General features: G+C 36.5%; 1 protein-coding gene across 14 annotated transcripts in view; it reads left to right on the top strand.

Annotated features, from left to right (window-relative positions):
- GTDC1 (glycosyltransferase like domain containing 1) overlaps positions 1-19,519 on the top strand; it is a 393,447-nt gene that overhangs the window by 80,895 nt on the left and 293,033 nt on the right. For 11 of the 14 annotated variants that reach the window (XR_003129487.3, XM_035702025.2, XM_049097090.1 and 8 more), the window contains one exon: positions 16,675-16,738. Coding sequence is in view for 9 of the 14 variants with exons in the window: in XM_035702025.2 (XP_035557918.1) it covers positions 16,675-16,738 (64 nt within the window). In the remaining 5 variants the exon portion in view is untranslated. Of the gene's footprint in view, positions 1-16,674; positions 16,739-17,217; positions 17,470-19,519 lie in introns of those variants that run through there. The other 3 variants (XM_035702029.2, XM_049097088.1, XM_049097089.1) reach the window with 3 other exon arrangements.

The following is a 19,519-nucleotide window of genomic DNA, read 5'->3' as shown; positions in this document are numbered from 1 at the left end:
TTGGAGGATACTACTAAATACATGACACTTTTTTTTCCCTCAACCTTAATTCAGGAGAAAAAAAAACCTAACCAGTAATATAAAGTAATATGTAGTGAGTACAGTGTGGGTGGAAGTGTTTTGAGGTCAGTAATAAGTTATTATGACTGGTAACTGTAAACTAATGCTGTCACTCAGCTAGTTTTTACTCATGGTATCTTTGACCTTGTGTGTCAGAAACACAGTAAATTTACAATAAAAGTCTTTACGTAATTGGAATGATTGTCAGCCATGATCAACTGTTTTGAGTGTATTTTTTTTATCAATTTTATTTAGGTATAATTTACTTACAATAAACTGTACACATTTTAGGTGGGCAATATGATGAGTTTTGACAAAAGCATATAGCTGTGTAAGTATAACCACAATTATTAGAACATTTCTATCAACCAGAAAGTTCCTTTCTGCCCTCATGAAGTCAACCCCCTCCAACAAGCCCTCCCCTCCCATCTTAGGCAATTGTGTTCTATTTTCTGTATTCTAGACTGATCTGCATTTTCTGGAATTCTTAGCAGTGTGTTTTGCTTAATGCAGAAGATACGCTCTTGAAAATTGATGGTAAATCGATTTTTTTTGTATAATGTTTTGTTACATTACAATTTTTGAGATGCTCAAATAAAGTTCAATTGGTATTATTCATATCACTTTTGGTTTTAAGTTTTTTGGCTTGTGTCCTCTCTGTAATAACATATCTTTATTGCATATAACTTAATATATAAAATAAACTCCTGGCCCATTATTTTGTAAAGTAAATTATCCTTTATCTTTTTGTAGTTAAACTTCTTGCTTTTTTTAAAGTTGATACTTTAAGAGATGAAAGACTACAGATTCTTTTGTCATTAGAATTTAACTCCTTCCTTATTCCACAGTTGTTACTCAATGGACAGTTTAACGTTGCTCTGTAGAAGGCCATTTGCCTTGTCCTTATGCCCTCTTGCTCAGACCTCTGGGGATGGGAGAGTGAGGGTGGATAAAATAGCTCTTTACTTCATAACATTCTGTTCTTTGTGTCTCCTCTTACTCATACGTAGCCTATTCTAAAAGCATGCTGAAAAGTAGTGGTTGATCTCATGGAGAAAATAGTTCTACCAGGATGAAATATTAGAACCCTTTTATGACTTTTTATCAAATGCACTGGATGTTGACTCCTTTATATAGGACAAAGTTAAAAATCCTTTGCGTAACAGAACGAGTGGAATTTTCTGGTTTTGCCCAGAAAGGTTTTTGTATGTAGAATTTGTGCTGCTTCATTTATTAGTCATTTTGAAACTAGTTCTAAATAAAAGCCAAGCCCTATGAAATGTTTTTTCATATTTGCTCCACCAAACATATTTAAATTTCTGCTTAATTTGGAAACCCTATACTCACACAAAGACAAATAATCCTAATTTTAATTTATTATAGTACCACTTGGGTAACTGATGTTCTAATCAAATTCTTAAGTAATTGGCATTTTGGAGTGATAAATATGGATCTATTAAGAAATCCTGAAGATCTACATTTAAACACTGCCTCACCGAAGCCTTCAGACAAAACAAAACAAAACAAAACATGCTTCTGAAGTCAATTCGAGAGACAGTGTATGTGAGAGAGAGGAGTAAACAGCAATGTGATAAGAGCGCCCAACCTGAGAACTTATACTTTATATGATTATTATTTTTATGAAAAGTAGTCTATCAATTCTTTTTTTTAAAGGAATGCTCAGATCATTTTTAGGGTTTCCTCATTTTAGGGGGATTGTCTTGAGAAGCCTAGGTATATTCCATTCAACCTATACTGTGATGGTTTACACTTGATCCTCTCTTCAGCAGGTTAAATCCAGTGGGAGAACAGACATAAATAATTACCTGTATTACAAAGGAAGCTGCATTAACTTTCTAAGGGTCGCACATAGAAAGTACAGGGGGAGGGAAAAATTCTGGCTCGAAGGTCAGGGAAGGCGTCATGAATGACACTATTTAAAATGGAATGATGAGTTCTATTAAAGTTTGTAGTTGTGGGTTTCTTTTTCTCATTTACAAAGTTGCTATTTATTTTAGGAAATTTGGAAAATCAGAGAAGCATTGAGAAAAAAATTCTAAAATTACCATTAGTATTTTCATAGCTATTTCTATTTTGGTATTTTCATAGGTATTCCATAGGTATTTCATTTTTAGATTTTTAAAAAAGATTTTATTTATTTATTCATTAGAGACACACAGAGAGAGGCAGAGACATAGGTAGAAGGAGAAGTAGGCTTTCCACAGGGAGCCTGATGTGGGACTTGATCCCAGGACCCTGGCATCATGACCTAAGCCGAAGGCAGACTCTCAACCATTGAGCCACCCAGGTGTGCCTCATTTTTTAATTTCTTAACTGTATTTTGAATTGTTATTTTTTGTTTTGAATATTTCTGTGTCATTAAATATTTTTCTGCAGTATAATTTTAAATGACTAGTAATTTGACTAACGCACAGATATAATGTAATTTACTTAACCACTGACTTATTGAAGACTTAGATTCTTTCTGCCTTTTATTATTATGAAAAATACTGTCAAAATTATTCTTGTGAACTTGGCTGGTTCTTGTCCTTAAATTACTTCCTATTTAGTTAAACTAATAACATTTACCCAGTCTAAAATTCTAATTGTTGTAAAAGGCCGATAGGGAAATACAGTGGTTTCTTACCCATTCTTTCCAATTATTTTCTCTAGAGGCAACCATTTTTAAGCCTTTATCTGTTTCTTTTGGTTATTATATATCTGCATATTGCTTTATTACGGATACATATTTTTGTTTTGATTCATTTATTTTAGATATGGTTTGTTAACTTTATATTATGGTCTTTGAGGATTTTTCACCTTTCACTGCCATCTCACTTCCATATTCTCAAGATTGTTGGGTTACAACTTTTGGCTAATTAATTTTTAGTGTTACATTATTATATTATGCCGATATTTATAACTGAACGTTGTAATGAGCTCTGATGAAAATGTTCACTTCAGATTTTTTATTTTTATTTTTTATTTTTTTATTTTTTATTTTTTTAAATTTTTATTTATTTATTTATGATAGTCACACACAGAGAGAGAGAGGCAGACACATAGGCAGAGGGAGAAGCAGGCTCCATGCACCGGGAGCCCGATGTGGGATTCGATCCCGGGGTCTCCAGGATTGCGCCCCGGGCCAAAGGCAGGCGCCAAACTGCTGCGCCACCCAGGGATCCCAGATTTTTTGTTTATAATGAAGTTAGTAATGCTAGGTTTTCTTTTGTGTTTGTGTTTTTTTTTCTCTTAGTTTCTTTGTTACTGTTACTTCTTTCTGTAGCTTCTTTGATTTCCAATAAAATGAAGCACATCAGATAATTCTTTCAATTTTTTTCTTGAATATATTTTTCCAAGAGAATTCTATTGTCAATCCATCTCATTTTCTAGATCTGCTCTCTTCCTAAGCTTTTTCTTTGCTGTTAAACTAGGAGCTCCTTTTGGCTTTTCTTGAATCTCATCTTGTCTTCTTTCTTGTCTTAATCTTACATCGTTGTGGTGTATATCCTGTAGTAGTTTTCTGAGAAAGATTATGTGAGAGAAAAATATCTTTTTTTAATTTTCTCACTTGTTTTTTGCCTGATTACGTTTTACATTGCAAATCACTTTCCTTCCAAAGTTTTGAAGGAATTAACATTGTCTTTCTCAGTTCTGAGCATTCATGTTGGTTGGGATACCACTGATTGTTAACTGTATTAAAAAAATATGTAGAGGGCTGTCTGGGTGGCTCAGTTGGTTAAACGTCTGACTCTTGATTTTGGCTCAGGATACAATCTCAGGGTTGTGAGATTGAGCCCCATGTCAGGTTATGTGCTGAGTGTGGAGCCTGCTTAAGATTCTCTCTCCCCCTCTCCCTTTGCCCCTCCCTCCCTTGAAAAAAAAATTGGAAGTCGAATGCATAGGTATCATGTATTTAAAATTTTTAAGGCTTTTAAAAATGGGGAAGATGAAAAAGGGATTCAAAGCAGAGGGACTGGCCAGACAGCAGAGTGTCCAATACTTTAGAGAATGAGGACATCTAGATCCTTGAAAAGAGTGTGATACAGAGTTGAAACAATGTAGATTGAGGCTTGGTAATAGATGGCTCATCACCTGGATCTTTGAATTTATTTTGTAGGCGCTCTTTCACCCAGCTGTTGTCAGCTGTATGAAGCCTTCCCTGACTTATGGTAGGCAAAATGAATTGACCTATGTTTTATCCTCTCTTAGTCCTTTGTGCATGCACACACATGCATATGTGTGTATGTGCATGCTCATGCATGCTTGTGCACACACACACACACACACACACACTTCATTTATTTTCTATGTGCCTGCCTCCCCTAGAATAAGTATGTGGGTACCAGAGCCAGATAATTAGGTTTCTGTTAAAGAAAGCTCAACAGGTCAGTTCTTAATATTCATGGTAGTTGGGATGACATTGAAAACTGGAGGATGAAAGACAAATTAAAACAGAGAGAGAATAGAAGGTTATCGCATTGTCTAGATTTGAAGAAATAAGACTCTGATGTAATAGTCTGCTCAGAGTGGGAGGGATATTACTTCAGTTATATTCTGATCATTCCCATGGGCCTAATCATTCTTAATTTTGAAAATACTGTGTTGTGTTTGTGTACTTGTACACATTTTGCTTTAAAATCTTCTTCCCTTTTGGTTCCTTTGAGAATAGTCTGAAACATTTTTAACTCTTGCTTTTGTTATTTTTTCTTAGACCAGTGATGTTTTGGTTACACAGTTGATGCTTCATATTAATGATGATTTGAAATATTGTCTTGATTTCATTTGGTTAAAGAAAAACACTACATAATTTTAGATGAAAATAGTTGCTAAATATATTATCATTTATAGGCATTTCTTCATTCTGAGCAGTTTCATTGCCTAAGAATGTTAACCTTGATACTGTTTCACCTTGACACTGTCTCACTTAAAAACATCATTGATGAGGTGGGTCTTTTGTATCATTAGGTGAGGAAATTGAAGAACAGAAAGGTTAAGTTTTTGGTCCAAGATCATGCAGGTAGCAAATAGCAGACCAGGGGACATTTGTCTCTGGTTTACATGTTTATTCATTATTAGGTGTATTTCTTTTCAACAATTATGGGAAAGACCTTAAGGAATATGAATCCTGTAAGTGACATCATGTGTTTATGGTATACATACCTCCCCATCATCAGTTAACTATTTTGTTTGCTAATTTCCTCTAGTGGATAATTTCTCAGATCTTTGTTTTTGATCCTTCTTAAATTGCATACCCAGCATTGGACACTATCTTTCATAAATGAAAAAAAGATGGATCAACAGGAGATTATTATTTAGTTTTTTTCTTTTTTATTTCCTGTTTAGAAAATAACACTATTTTCATTGAAAAACTTTCTGTACTCATTAAGACAAATTGGTGTCCTTGTTTAATGTGTGCGATTGATAAAGTTTGATATTCTTTACTTTTTATACTGCCTTATACTATTCTTTCACAAACTGCCAGAGCCTCTCCACTGCTGTTTCTCTTCCATGGTATCTTTGCCATGAAGGAAGTCACAACATGTTTCTTCCCGAACACCCCACAGTTTGGGATTCTAGGAGATATTTTGCTGGACTCCAGCAAGTTGTTACAGTCAGTGTCTTCAAGAGACAGTGCAGTAGGCAGAGAGCCGCAGTCAAGACACCTGTAGAGATCAGCACACCTGCCCCCAAGCAAAAGACAGTAATTAGTTGCTTATATTCCCTTGCAAACTTCTCCAGTTTTGTTGCACATGAAACGCGGAGATCACAGCAATGCTGTCATGAGCTCCGCACTGTTGGAGTTGTTTATGCCCATTCAATTTTTAATGTTCCTATAAGACATTTTGATGGGAACCCTGAGCCTAAGGGATTTGCATGCTTGATCAAACCTGTGATGATTTAAATATAGAAATAAAGAGAAACCTTTGGATTACATTGACTGTTAACTTTTAGGACAACGTTAGTGGAAAACATTAACATGATACTTGAGGCAAAGTTATTTTTGATCAACCTTCACAACTTTTTGGTTTCTTGACAGCAGGTATAGCTTCAGTAAATCTAAACAAGTTCTTTAATGCTTATAAATCCAAGCGCATGTGGATATCTGGATGGCAGGATCTGAATATTTTAAAAGATGATTTTATACCAACCACTTATATTGAAATTGAACTACTCTCAAGTCTCAATATTTCAGTCCTACCACTTTGGCACATGTAGTTTATATTATTAAAAAAGATGACAGGTGATTGAATTTTAGTAAAATACAGTAGCGTATAAGAATTGAATATATTGGGGCCAAAGAAATTTATTACTCAATGCACTTGGAAGTTTTTTCATACCATTGTTTTATTTACTATTTCTTTTTCTTTTCTTTTAAAGTAAAGTCAGTGTGGTGCTCTAACTCATGACCCCGACCGAATTGCATGATCCATCTGCTAAGCTAGCCAGGTGCCCCCATACCATTGTTTTAATTTCAACACTGTATTTGTCCTAGGTAGTATGTGGGTTAAAACCTGGTGTTTTACATATATATATATATGTGTGTGTGAGAGAGAAAGAGAAATAAAAATTTAAAAAGCTAGTATTTTACCAAGTGACTGTTCATGTAACTTTTAACTCAGGAATTCAGTTCTTTGATAATGTAAGTTATTAATAAACAACTTCACTAAGATACATTACTGATTCTTAAATATATTTAGTATGAAAAATACTATAATTTCTAATACAGCAAATTCAGTTCACATGTATTCTGAACAAAACTAACTGCAGCATCTTTTCAGCATACTGTGGTGAACATACATCCTTCTTACATTGGTTCTCAGAAACAAACAGGCATTATGGAATTGCCAGATTATGGTGAGCTAAAGAAGATGTTATACGGCCCTGGACTGTCATTGACAGAATTGGAAACCTGAGTAGCTGGTGAACTCAGTCAGCCCATTGTGCCTCACCTTTTCCTTCATTAATACATGCATAGAATCTTCCAGTGAGGGTAGTGGTTTCTCAGCGTAGTGGTTCATTAGTTTGTTGGCAAAAAAAAAATGACCCGAATGATATAAATGTCCACAAGCTTAACCTCTAAATTGTATATTTGCTTGACTTTCTTAGCCATGAGTAAGCCTAAATGGGGATGGAACTGGGGAAGCTCCGCTTGGGAGCTGATGATTGTGGGGCTAGCATGAATAGAGTTCCTCTTACATGTTGTATGTGGAACATTTTGGCTAGCTTATACCTCAGTGACTTTCAGGAATTTCATAAAAGTCATTCCTAAGAATTGGTCTGTCTCTAGTGGCCTTCAGAATTCCTAATCACCTCATGTAAAAGTCGCATAAAATATTTGGCAGTGTGCTTCTTAGATAAATACTCCATGTGCCCTGGGTCGGTATCTTATTTATCTATTTATCCTTTGGTGTCTAACTAATGTGATCAGTCAGTGTTGGTTGAATTAGCGAATGATTGAAAATAGTGTGTAACACGTACGAATGGCCTTTGGAACATACTATCTATAGTAAAGGGTGGATCATAACACTTTTAGCAATAGAAATGACTTTTTCTCCTGCCTTTTTTTCTTTCCCCCTCTCAGTATACTCATAGGTCAATTTTTCTTTCTTTTTTTCTTTAGAATAAGTGCCAGTGATTTGCCTTTAACTTTACCTTTTTATTATCAGTACATCCAAAATACTCTGAAAAAAAAAATATAGTTTTACTATGCTAACGCTAAATTCTTTTTACTCCAAGTCACAGTCTGGATCCAGTTAGCTTGCTTAGCTTTGTTTCCTACTGTTCTGTATCCTTTGTTTCTACCCCTGTTGCAGGACAGACTTTTCACCGTGTTTCAGGATAAGCTACACTTCCTTCTGCCTCATGCCCTGGCCTGAGCTCTAATCTAATGAACTCCTGAGTTACTTCTGTTTTTGATTCACCAGTTTAGAATTAAGCCATGTGTTCCTATGTTTTGCAAAATGTGTGTCTCTGTGTAGTTTGTAACTTCATTAGTATGATTTTTAAATTTTAAAAATTTTATTTTTTTCATTTCTGGCATATGACAGATTACTTTGTAGTCACTCAGTGAAGCTGTACATACTAGTTAATCTCTAGCTTTATTATAGGAAAATAAACTTGCAAAGAAAGTGAGAAAGATGGAGAGAGACATACGGGGGTGAAGGAAGGAGAGAAGATAGGAGGGAAGAGAAGAAAGGAAGCAGAGAAGGAAGAAACGGAGGGAGAGGGGGCGAGCATATTTTGTGAAATAGGGAAAGAGCAATGGTTTTGGATTTGAAAAACGAGCTTAAATTTGATTCTGCTTACTCCCTTTGTAATCTTGGATAAGTTTAATAGTTTTGGGTTTAAATGATATTAATACCTGCATGGTAAGCTTATTGTAAGGGTTAAATTATGTAATGTATGTAACGTGCTTATTAGCATGTTTAGTGGACGTTAGCCAACTCTCTTCTTTTTCCAAGTGAGGAAAGTAAGGTGTAGAGAGCTGACCAAGGGTTATAGATATAGCCAGTAAATTGTGGAGAGAGGATTGAAACCCACATTTTTCTTCCTTTTAAGCAGCAAGTTTCCAATTGCTCCTCTGCCTTTCGGCTAAGATCAAGTGTAAAGCATTGTTTTCAAACATTAGTGTACATCAGAATTCCCTAAAGTCTCCTCAAAATATGTATTGCTGAGGCTCAGCCTGCAGTTTCCAGTTCAATAGGTCTGAGATGGGACCTGAGAATTAGCATTTCTAACAAGTTCCCAGCTGCTGCTGGTCCAGGTATGCTGCCATACCTTGAGACCCACTGCTCTATAGCTGTTATTTCTTCACCCTAGCTGGACATCAGAAATCATTTAGGGAGCTTCTAAAGATTACTGATGAAACTAGAATCTATGGTGATAGGCCTAAATATCAGCTTTTTAATTTTTGTTTTATTATTATTTTGTAAACCCTCCAGGTGATTCTAATGTGCAGCCAGAGTAAGGAACATGGCCCTGCCTAAAGCTAGACTCTGCAATTTTCCATTAGAATGAGGTACCAAGCAAAGCGCTGGCCTTGAACACCTCCTGGGTGCTCAGTGATGCAAGGCCACAGTAGTGTGTTGTTTTTGCCTTGTGATGTTTTAAAACAATTGCTCCAGCCTAGGATCTTTTATTATTTTACCTATTCTAATTATTTGTCTGTATTGTTTGCATTTTTCCATCCAGTTTCACTGTCCAATAATGTGTTCTGAACGCCTTCATTAATCTCTAGGGTAGATTTTATGTTAACATTCGGGGGAAGCAACTGTTTAGCAATAGTCAAAGTATAAAGTAGATAAAGGAATGCATCTAATTTTTAAGAAAGCAATCACTTGAGCAACTTATTGTACTTCTAGAATTCTGATTATGAGTTTGTTCTTTTTTTTCTGAGATGCTGTTGGAAACCTTATGTTTTTACTTTAGGGCTGTTGGTTGGAACAGATAATGATAGTTTTGCACTCAGGAGTACATAAGTAAAAATGCAGTAGATTAATTGGTAAAAGAGTCATTTATTCTGTTATATGATTCAGTCGATAAATATATACAAACCAAGGCATGAAATCATTTATTGGATAAAGTGGGCAAAATACCACATAATTTCATTAACCTTTAAGCGATGAAATTATAAATCCCTATGCAAATGATTAAGGTTATCATTGCCTATCACCCCCTTTTGATACCTACAGACTGTTAATTCTTCTCTGTCCTGCTGAGTCTTATTAAAACTTCTGACTGATGTACTTTTATTAAAAGGTTTAGAATTTACCAATTTAAAGCACTTGCTTCACACTATCACCTCTAATTTAACTAGGCCATTAAACACCGTATTTTGCAAAGCGAAAAAGTCAATAGCTGTTTCTTTAAAAAAATAATAAATTGAAATGAATTTTAAACTCTGCTTGGAGGTGAGCAACTGCTATATACTACTAGGTCTTTTGATAGTTGATTTGTTCCTTTAGTATGCAAATTTTAGGTTTACAAAGATCTACTGCTTTTATTTAAGAAATATGCCTGGAGGCTAGATTGGTAAGCTTTAGGGAGATATCTAGTTTGGTGTGAAATAAATAGTTGTTAAAGGATCACATGAATTGGGTCCCAGAAGATAAAGAGTAGAGCTGAGACAGATTGAGAAAAACTGACTGTATTTCATTTCATTTGGCTAAAAATACCACTAAATTAAAAATGAAGGCAATGAATGATGGCAACACAAAGGCAATTAAGGCCAATGAGCTTTTTTTTTTTTTTTTTTTTGGTAGATTTTGTGGAAAGTTCTGACTAACAAGAAGTTTAAAGGAAAGGGCCTACTACATCCCTGACTAAAGATGACTAAAGATGTTTACTCATCATTTTGGAAGGCTAGACTCTAGAGCTTTAGAGTTTTGGGAGAGAAGACACTTGGTCAAGGAGAAAGGAATGGATTATTCCCCTGGCTCAGTCTGCTGCATCACTTCCGGTCAGTGAGAGGACAGATGTCACAGAACATCCTCACATTCAAAACAAAAGGACTGAGGGTTGCCCTCTTAGGTTGGAATTACAGGTAATCTGGTTTGTAAGTTTAAAGCAAATGGTGTAATAGTTACACTTTTAGGTTTAGGGAAGCTTTATATCATCGATCTTTTGCATCTCTGATTTTCAAGTGGATTTTGGAGAAAATAAACTTAGAAATTATAAAATGTATTTCTATATTGATAGCTTTTATAATCCTCTTTTTTTCTTTTTTTGAGTGCTTTTATCTGCCTTTTTGGATGTTTTTAAGGACTCTGGCTCTCAGAGATAGAATATTTGAACAACATCAGTAGCAGTTAAAATGTCCTTTGTTCATGGGTGTATGTTGTGTATCTCTGGTGGTGGATAGTGAGGTGTGGAGAACGGGGGTGATGATGATGTGTGAAGATGGAATGCTAGTCTTTTATTGAGGCTGGAAGTCCACAGCCCTTTTTCCATCAAGGACCCTCTCTGTACAGGTATATAATGCATAAATAAATAGATTTCCTTACCTCTTCCTATTCAGTATCATTTTATTTATTTTTATTTTGTACTTTAAGGTTATCTTAAAAACTTTTGAATAGTCACTGTGTTTACTGGATTCAAATTCAAAAAGTGAAAAGGGCAATGACATCTCTTTCTTATGTCCCTTAATACTTTCTTTATACACACGTAATCAGTGTGTGTGTGTATATGTGTGTGTGTATATTTCTAGACACATGTAGACCTATATTATCTATCTATTTATTTATTTTTGTTCATATGTTGATTTATCTACTTACCTTGTGAACATTGTATTTTGGAAGTTTTTTTAAAAATGCCAAACTGTACCTAAAAATATAGGCTATATAGCCTTATCCAGGTAGGAGTTCCTTCCTTCCTTCCTTCCTTCCTTCCTTCCTTCCTTCCTTCCTTCCTTCCTTCCTTCCTTCCTTCCTTCCTTCCTTCTTCTTTTCTTTTTAAAGATTTTATTTCTCTATTTGAGGGAGAATGGGAGAGAGAGCATGAATGTTGGTGAGGGACAGAAGGAGAAGCAAACTCCCCGGAGAGCAGGGTGCCTGATGTGGGCTCGATCCCAGGACCCTGGGATCATGACCTGAGCCAAAGGCAGATGCCCAACTGACTGAGCCACTCAGGTGCCCCATGTATTATTTTTATTAGCTTTTTTTAAACATTGAAATTAGTTTAAGATCTGTCCTAACCCCACTCCCCTGTATTTTGTGAAGCAGAATTACTTGTGAGTCCCTGGGAGGTTCTGTGGGTATGTGTCAGGTTCCGCCTTTGCTCTGTAGCTTTAGGGGCATGTGGTGTTTCTGAAGCCCTTACTGTTTTTACATCCACACAGTAATGCTTTTTTGTTCTTGAAGAATTTTCATTTGCACGTGCTAGGCTCAGAGCAGATTCCTTTGTGGTTTTTTATTTTTTATTTTTCCTTATTACATCCTTATAGTCTCCTCTGCTCACCTAGTTTTACTTCTAAATTTCCATTTTCTGTGAGCTTTTATATTTGTATTCATATTTGTTTTATTTAATTTGACTTTTTATTTTTCCTGATCTTAGTTGAGTGTATAATTTTGAGTGTTGGGAACCATCTGAGGCCATTTTCTTCTTTTAAATTTTACTTCTCTCGAGTCAGCAAAAGGGACTGATTGGAAGTATGGGATCTAGAGCTAGATTGCCGGGATTGTGGCCTAAGAACATGACCTTGGGCAAGTTACTTCTTTCTGCTTTAGGTTTCTTATTTTGTTCAATGGGGTGTAGCAATTTCATCTCTTTTAGAGATATGATGATTAAATTATATAACAGTTGCATAGTGCCTATCAAATGTTAGCTATTTGTATTTTTATGATATAGTTGTGATTATATTTGATTTTTATGGGATATAATTTAGCACTTTTAACATTAAAACTTTAAATATATTTGTATATATTTTAAGGAACCTTATAAATCTTCACTCTAGGATATAGCTTTCTGTTTTAAACACTAAGAATGAATCTATAAGCTATCAAGATAAAATAGTAAGTTTTGAATGTGAGGGTGATTTGAGTATAAAGAAAAACCAAAGTCAATTCTCTTTCCTTCCCTTGTTGGTTGAGAATAGTGTGTATTTTTTTTTTCATAGTATGTGTGTGTGTGTGTGTGTGTGTGTGTGTGTGTGTACAGCAGTGCTGTTCAATAGAATTGTAATGCAATAATTTAAAGTTTTCTAGTGGCCACATTAAACAGATAAAAAGAAATAAATTTAATTAATTTTGTTAATACATTTTATTTAAGCCTATATATCTAAATTATTATCATTTCAACATGTAACCAATATAAGATTATTGAGCTATTTTACATTCTTATTTTTCCATTAAGTCTTTTAAATCTATTGTGTATATTCCCCTTATAGCACATTTCCATGTCCAACAGGCATATGTGGCCAGTGGTTACAGTATTAACGTGGTTAGAGTCTATAAACCACCTTAAAATTTGTCCTCTTAGGTTAGGGAGGGCTTTATGCTATTTTATTTTATAACAATTGATAAAACTAGATGCATCTAATAGGCTGACAGAAGTGATAAGTTTGTAGTGTGAAGAGAGCAATGGGAGAGGTTTGGATTTGGGAGTGATCAGTGGATATATAGATGATAATTGAAATCTTGAAGTCAAGGACAGAATAATAATAACCCTAAGGGTAAAGCTCTAAGGAATTCTTGGAAAAGGAGCCAGGTTAAAATAGGGAACACATCCTATAGACTGGAGGAGAACTGTAAGATGAGGACACCTTGGAAACCAATGTGAGGAAATTTCAAGGAAGCATGGTGGGCAAGAGTGCCCAATGCCACAGTCTAGGGGAGTGAGGAGTGAAAGTAGGTAATTATTAACAAACCCTAGCAATGGCTATTTCAGTAGAGTGATGGCTTAGGAAGCCACGATGTAGTAGTTCAGACTTCATGGGAGTTCAAAGGAAGGCAGTGGGTCTGTATTGTTTTACGAAGCTTGGAAGAGTAGTTGGTAGTGCTGAAAGAAGTTGCTAGGGGAAGGAGCCAATGGAGAGAAAAAGGCTGAAGGTAGAGGAAAAGGAGAATGATGGAGTGAGGTTTTAGAAAAGGCACGAATGAATAGGGTTCAGTAAACAGGCAGAGGAATTAGTAATGGAACATAAGAGAGTGAATTATGAAATCGGAGTGAAAACATTATGAGACAGGAGAATTTGTATATGATAGAGTGGGGTCTTTGTTGTAGGCAACGGTTAGTTTAAGTTGCAGACAGCTAGCTAGTTTAAGCAAAAAGGGATATGTTATACACTACTTAATTTCCAAAAGTGCCAAGGAATTAACCTTGACTATTACTATAAAGCTAGGAATAGCACAAGCCAAGGAAAACCTCCATTTCTACTATTTTAGTAGATTCACTTGCTATTTGGAACCCATGATACGAGAGATCATTTAATAGACTACCTAGCTGATAGCCCCACAAGAACAAAATGCCTTCACTGCAAAATTTGATCTCATTGGAGGTGGTCAGCACCTTGACTTACTCACTTCTGTTTTCTAAGTCCCAGATGGATTTTTCTGATTGTTTGAATCTGGGTCCTTACATGATGCAAACAAATGCATCTGAGAAATGGAGTTTTTAGCTTGGAAGGTCCTATTGTAGAGGAAGCTAGAGAGCACGCTAGAGGTTGAGAGCAGCCTAGGGGGTTCTGATTCTGATCTGTCGTAAATTGAAGTCAAGATTGACCCAGGGCAACAGTCACCTGAAGATTTGAGCAGCCTGGGTGATCCACCTGTTTAGTTGATTCTGGCTATTTGGCAAGAAGCTATGTGGACTGCTCCATAGAGCTGTTTGTTCTCATGATGTGGAACTGACTTTACCAAATGAGCGATCCAGTAGAGCAAGGAGCTAGCTGTAATACTTTTTAGGACCTAGCCTCAGAAGTCAAGAAACCATCAGTTCCAGGGCATTCTGGTTTTGTTCAAAGCAAACTTCATGCAGTGAGAAAGAACTACAAAAGTCATGAATTTCATGGGGTGAGGATTTGGGGGCCGTTTTGGAAGTTGGCTATCATGTCTCTACACTGCCTGCCTTCTTTAACAGCAGAAATTGATCAAATTTGTCTGTAGAAGAGAAAAATGATTTGAAAAAAAAAAAAAAAAAAGAAAGAAAAGAAAAGAAAAGAAAAGAAAAGAAAAGAAAAGAAAAGAAAAGAAAACAACAGAATGGAACCTGCCAAGAATTTGGATAGTATGTGGTTCTGTGTTACATCTTAAGGTTACAAAGTGCACAACATCTGCCAGTTTTCTAAAAGATTCAGAAATGCTGTTTAGTTACTTGTTCTCAGGCTTTCTCCTCTCAAGGCAGAGAGTGTATCATAAAATCATAACTCAGTCTAGGTGTATGTGTTTTGATGTTTGGAGATAATGAGGTTGTGATACTTTGTCTTCCAGAATAGCTCTCCTGTCCTCGTCTCTGAAATGAAGAGGTTGGATTAGCTGTCCCTATGGTCCTTGCTCAGTCTCCATTCCCTAAGACCCTGACTAACTTTGAGAATTGGAGTGAACATCCCTGTGACGTACTATATAGATGTAGGCCATTCTCCTATGCCTCGGTCACATCATCTTATTTCTTTCATATCATGTATTGAAATGAGATTGCTGATGTATATGTCCCCCTGCATCCTTCCTCCCCTTCCCAAAATTAAACTCCTGTCTTGTTCACTGCTGAATTCCTAACAATCAGGGCAATGCCTGGTAGATGCTCAGGGGTGAATGTCAAAATAAATTATTTTTCAAGAAGATATCCTACAAGATCATTATTTGTAATAAGTCATCTCAAAAGTTTTGTTTTGTTTTCTCCTTTTTACTCGACTTATGTCTTCTCAGCCTTTCCCTTATCTTTTTTAGCCTTTAAATTTTTTTTTTTTTTTTTTCCTTTTCTCTTTTGGTGACACTCCAGCTCAGGATTCCTTCTACAGCTGTGAATGTTTTAGTCTTATTCAGAGTTGGTGCCTGGAAGGTTCTCCATCTTGATTTCTTTCTGATATGGGTTATTCAGACTCTGTGACTACTGTTTAAGATAATTCTTTTAGGGCAGCCCTGGTGGCTCAGTGGTTTAGTGCCACCTTCAGCCCAGGGCCTGATCCTGAAGACTCGGGATCGAGTCCCACATCGGGCTCCCTGCATGGAGCCCGCTTCTCCCTCTGTCTGTGTCTCTGCCTCTCTCTTTCTCTGTGTCTCTCATGAATTTTTTTTTTTTTTTAAGATAATTCTTTTAAGAGATGCACTTGGCAATCCTGTGATTTTCTGCTATGGATACTGTTTGGGAGCCACATTTCTTATTGCTTTGCTAGCCCTTCCTTATTGTGTGTCTTATAGGGTCCTTTTTGGGTGAGTTGCTGTTAGTTTTTGAGCCTGTGAATATTGATGAACCTGAGGGTTCTGACTTTAATATATACAGAACAGGAAAGTCACGATATTCACCCTTGGGTATATGGTAGGATTTTGCTCTCTTCACTGTGCATGGCTTGCAGAGAACACAAGGCTGTGTAAGTTAAGTAACAATTTGAACCTGATATAATGCTCCTGAGAAACTAGTGTTCTTAAGGTATTCACCCCAGATACAGAAGTGTCTGTGTACCTCCATTGTTTCCCTCAGAACCAGACTGATCATCCATATGCATTCCAGCCTGTCTCTGGGATCTTGAACTGTCCTCAGCAGAGGCTCATGACAGTTTTTCTGGATTATAGAACTTTTTGCAAAACTGACAAACTATTAACCTTATCTCCAGAGAGACATCCATTCACATAAACCCACAAATTTTACATATATGGTTCAGGGCATAGACTCCTAAAGTTCATCCATGTACCAAGGTTAAGGACCTTGAATCTGAATTCTTCTTCTTCTTGTTTTTGAGTTAGAATTGACTTGGGAAACCATAGAAAGATTGAGGGGGAAGAAAAAGCTCTTATTGGTTAAGACTCAAAACATCTCCCTCTCCTTGGAGGTTCTCCCCCCTTCTTGGAACATCCAGTACTCAGACTACTAAGTCATTCAAGTAAACTTATCCAGGTCAGGATTCAGAATGCAGGCTAGGCTTATTTTGAAGATAACATCGTATGTCCTTTGATCTCACAGGTACCTCTGCATCAGTCAGATTGGATATATGTGAAGAGAGAAATCAGTACATCTGGATCATCAGGTAAGCAAATGGGACTTTGTTTTAATTTCTCCATCGATTCAGTCCTCTGTCAGTCTGCAGCCATTTCCTCTCATCTTTCTCTACTGCAGCATGGGTCAGTGAGATGATAAATATTTCTGAAGAGGAGGAAGCAGCCATTCTTAAGTTTTGCCAGATCACTTCGTCTGCTGCTTGAAGTCAGATTTCTTTATTTTAATTTTATCTCATTATTATTTCATATATTCACACTTCTATAGTGGATAAAAATTCCCTGCTCTTCTTTTTATGTATATACTTTGGAGAGTTGTGGACAGCTCTCATATTGTTCCTTGGTTGTCAGCCAAGTTATACACATTTAACTCCTTTAATCTTTCTTTGTAATTCAGTCAGCTTGGCTGCTTTTTCTAGCTTTTCCCTTATTTCATCTGCATCATTAATAAACAGAAAAAGCATATTATCATCTAGCTTCTTCTACACCTTTCATTCTTTTTACTTTCCAGTTTTGCGTCAGATTCTTTGTTGAACTAAAGCCAGCCAGACATCATTCTTTGGACCACCTTGGCAAGACATGAATGACTTGCCTACAACTATCAGTGTCCCCTGCAGTAATAACATCAACGGTATATCCCAGACGAAAGGAAGGAAATGTGAAAGGAGAACACTGAGGAGCAAAATAATGCATTTGTCGATTCTATGGCAGACCGGCCCTTGCCACCCAGAGGAAATCATTGTACCTGAAACCCGTATTACAGGTTTTGTCCTCCCCAAGTGTTGTGCACGGCACTAATTTGAATAATCAGGGAAGCATGCACTGTGCACTGTTTGCAGTTTGGCCACCATTCTCCCTCGGTTTCTTTTCCACATTCTCACTCTCCCACCGCCTTTCCCAACACTGATCATGACTTTCTGTCAGAATCTGTGGCCATGAGCAAAACTGGGCAGGGGATCATTTTGTTGGAAATTAGGTAGGCTCAGGTGGTGACACTCCACGCCTGTGTTTGTAACATGTGAGGCAAGTGCTTTAGTTCTTGCTATTTCTGTAACAGTCGTTGGTCTTCTTTTAACAGCTGATTCCATGGAAATGGGCAGGAGGAAGGGACTAGTGGACCTTTGCTGCTATTCATCAGTGCTGTATTAGTTTCACAACTTTCTTCCTGTCCTGATTGGCAGGGAGAAGCATACTGCTTCTAGATGATGCTGAGCTTAGTGTAAAATATGCCAGCATGGGATCTGGGCTTGTCACAGTTCATTTTTTCTTTTCATTTGGTTTGTAGAAAATGGACTTCTACCTCCACTTATCTTGTGCATTAGAGAGAAAAGGGTCAGACCTCTAGGAGCTAATGGCTTATTGGTGTGTTTAGTCACCAGATTCAGGTAGTATATTTGGCTGAAGCTTCCAACAGCACACACTTGGCTTTCTCATTTATGTTAGTTTTGCTTTTAATACAGAATTGAATAGGATACAAGAGATGGTTTTCCTGTTTGTGTCTGTGAGAACTTTCTAGATGATTTGTGGTTTAATCCTTTAAACATTTTTGATCATTTATCACTTTTTTTCCTATAATGTCATAAAAGTAGAATATTCAGATTCTACTGTTATAGTCTTTTAATCAGATTATTTAATTTTGGAGCAATCAAGGTCAGAATAACGGCTGACACAGTTGCCTCTGAATAGTCACCTAAAAGTTGTAACATTTCTTAGTTCTTTTTTTGCCTAATTTTATGGCCTTCCTTCATCTGTCAGATTTTAGATAACATCATGTGATTGGGAATCACATATTTCTTGGTCTCTGGCTTCTTAAGCAGGTAAGTATGTAACCTGGACTCCTTTTAAGTGTGAGTTTTAAAAACTGTTAATCTCTCATGTGGCTTTCAACTGCCGACAATATTGCACTCAAGCTAATTTCTTTAGGCAATTGATAGATTCTTCAGCATAACTTTTGTTTCTTGAGTCTTTTCAAGACTTGTCAAACAAAACAAAATGCTAACCTGACTTTAAGGGGCAAAAAATCCACCCCCCAACCCCGTACTATATTATTCTTTGTTCTCTATGTGCATCAAAGTGACAATCCCACACTGTCTCAATTGAGGGAGTCTAGCACGAAATAAAAAACAGCCTGGCACTGTTCTAGGCTGGCAGCCAAAATGTTTTGTGTAGCTTGGTTCTGGCAGTGGTTTTCATAAGGCAGAGAGAGGGTCTACCCTCCCAGCACCACTGAAGGAAGGCAAGCAGCCGTAGTCTTTGCTCCTTATCCCATTTCTTTTCCTTCGTTTTCCTCTTTCTTCATGTAGAACACCATCGTAAAAAAACAAAGCAAGCATTTCTTAAATAGAAACGTCATTCTCCTCACAACCTCCACGTTTACTAAATGGCATTGTTCCTTCTAGAAGCTTGTGTTAGATTTCCCTCTGCCAGCTCCTAGAGATTTCCTTCACGGTTGCATTTTTGCCACTTTTTAGAAAACCCTTCTGAATATTGCTAACTTTGGTCATGTTGACATAGTATTTTTGATGGGTTGGAATCTTGTCTTCCTTCTTGGCTTATTATTTGAATGGAAACTCTTGAATGATACTTGCTTGTATAATATGGATTTTTAAGCCAAGGTATCTCTTGTTGAGACCAAAAAGTCTGCCCATTGTTTTCTATTTTTGTCTAAAACTGAAGGTCGGCTCATAGATTTTGCAGATTGAATACTCATTTTTTTGAATGTCTGATAAATGTTGCCAGGTGAGCAAGTGAACTTCCATGAAATATAAAGATGTATATTTAAAATTTTTTCCTTTGCAATGAAAATGCAAGAT

Source organism: Canis lupus, chromosome 19 (genome assembly GCF_003254725.2).
Source record: "Canis lupus dingo isolate Sandy chromosome 19, ASM325472v2, whole genome shotgun sequence".
Taxonomy (NCBI): domain Eukaryota; kingdom Metazoa; phylum Chordata; class Mammalia; order Carnivora; family Canidae; genus Canis; species Canis lupus.
This window is presented reverse-complemented; position numbering and strand designations above follow the sequence as displayed.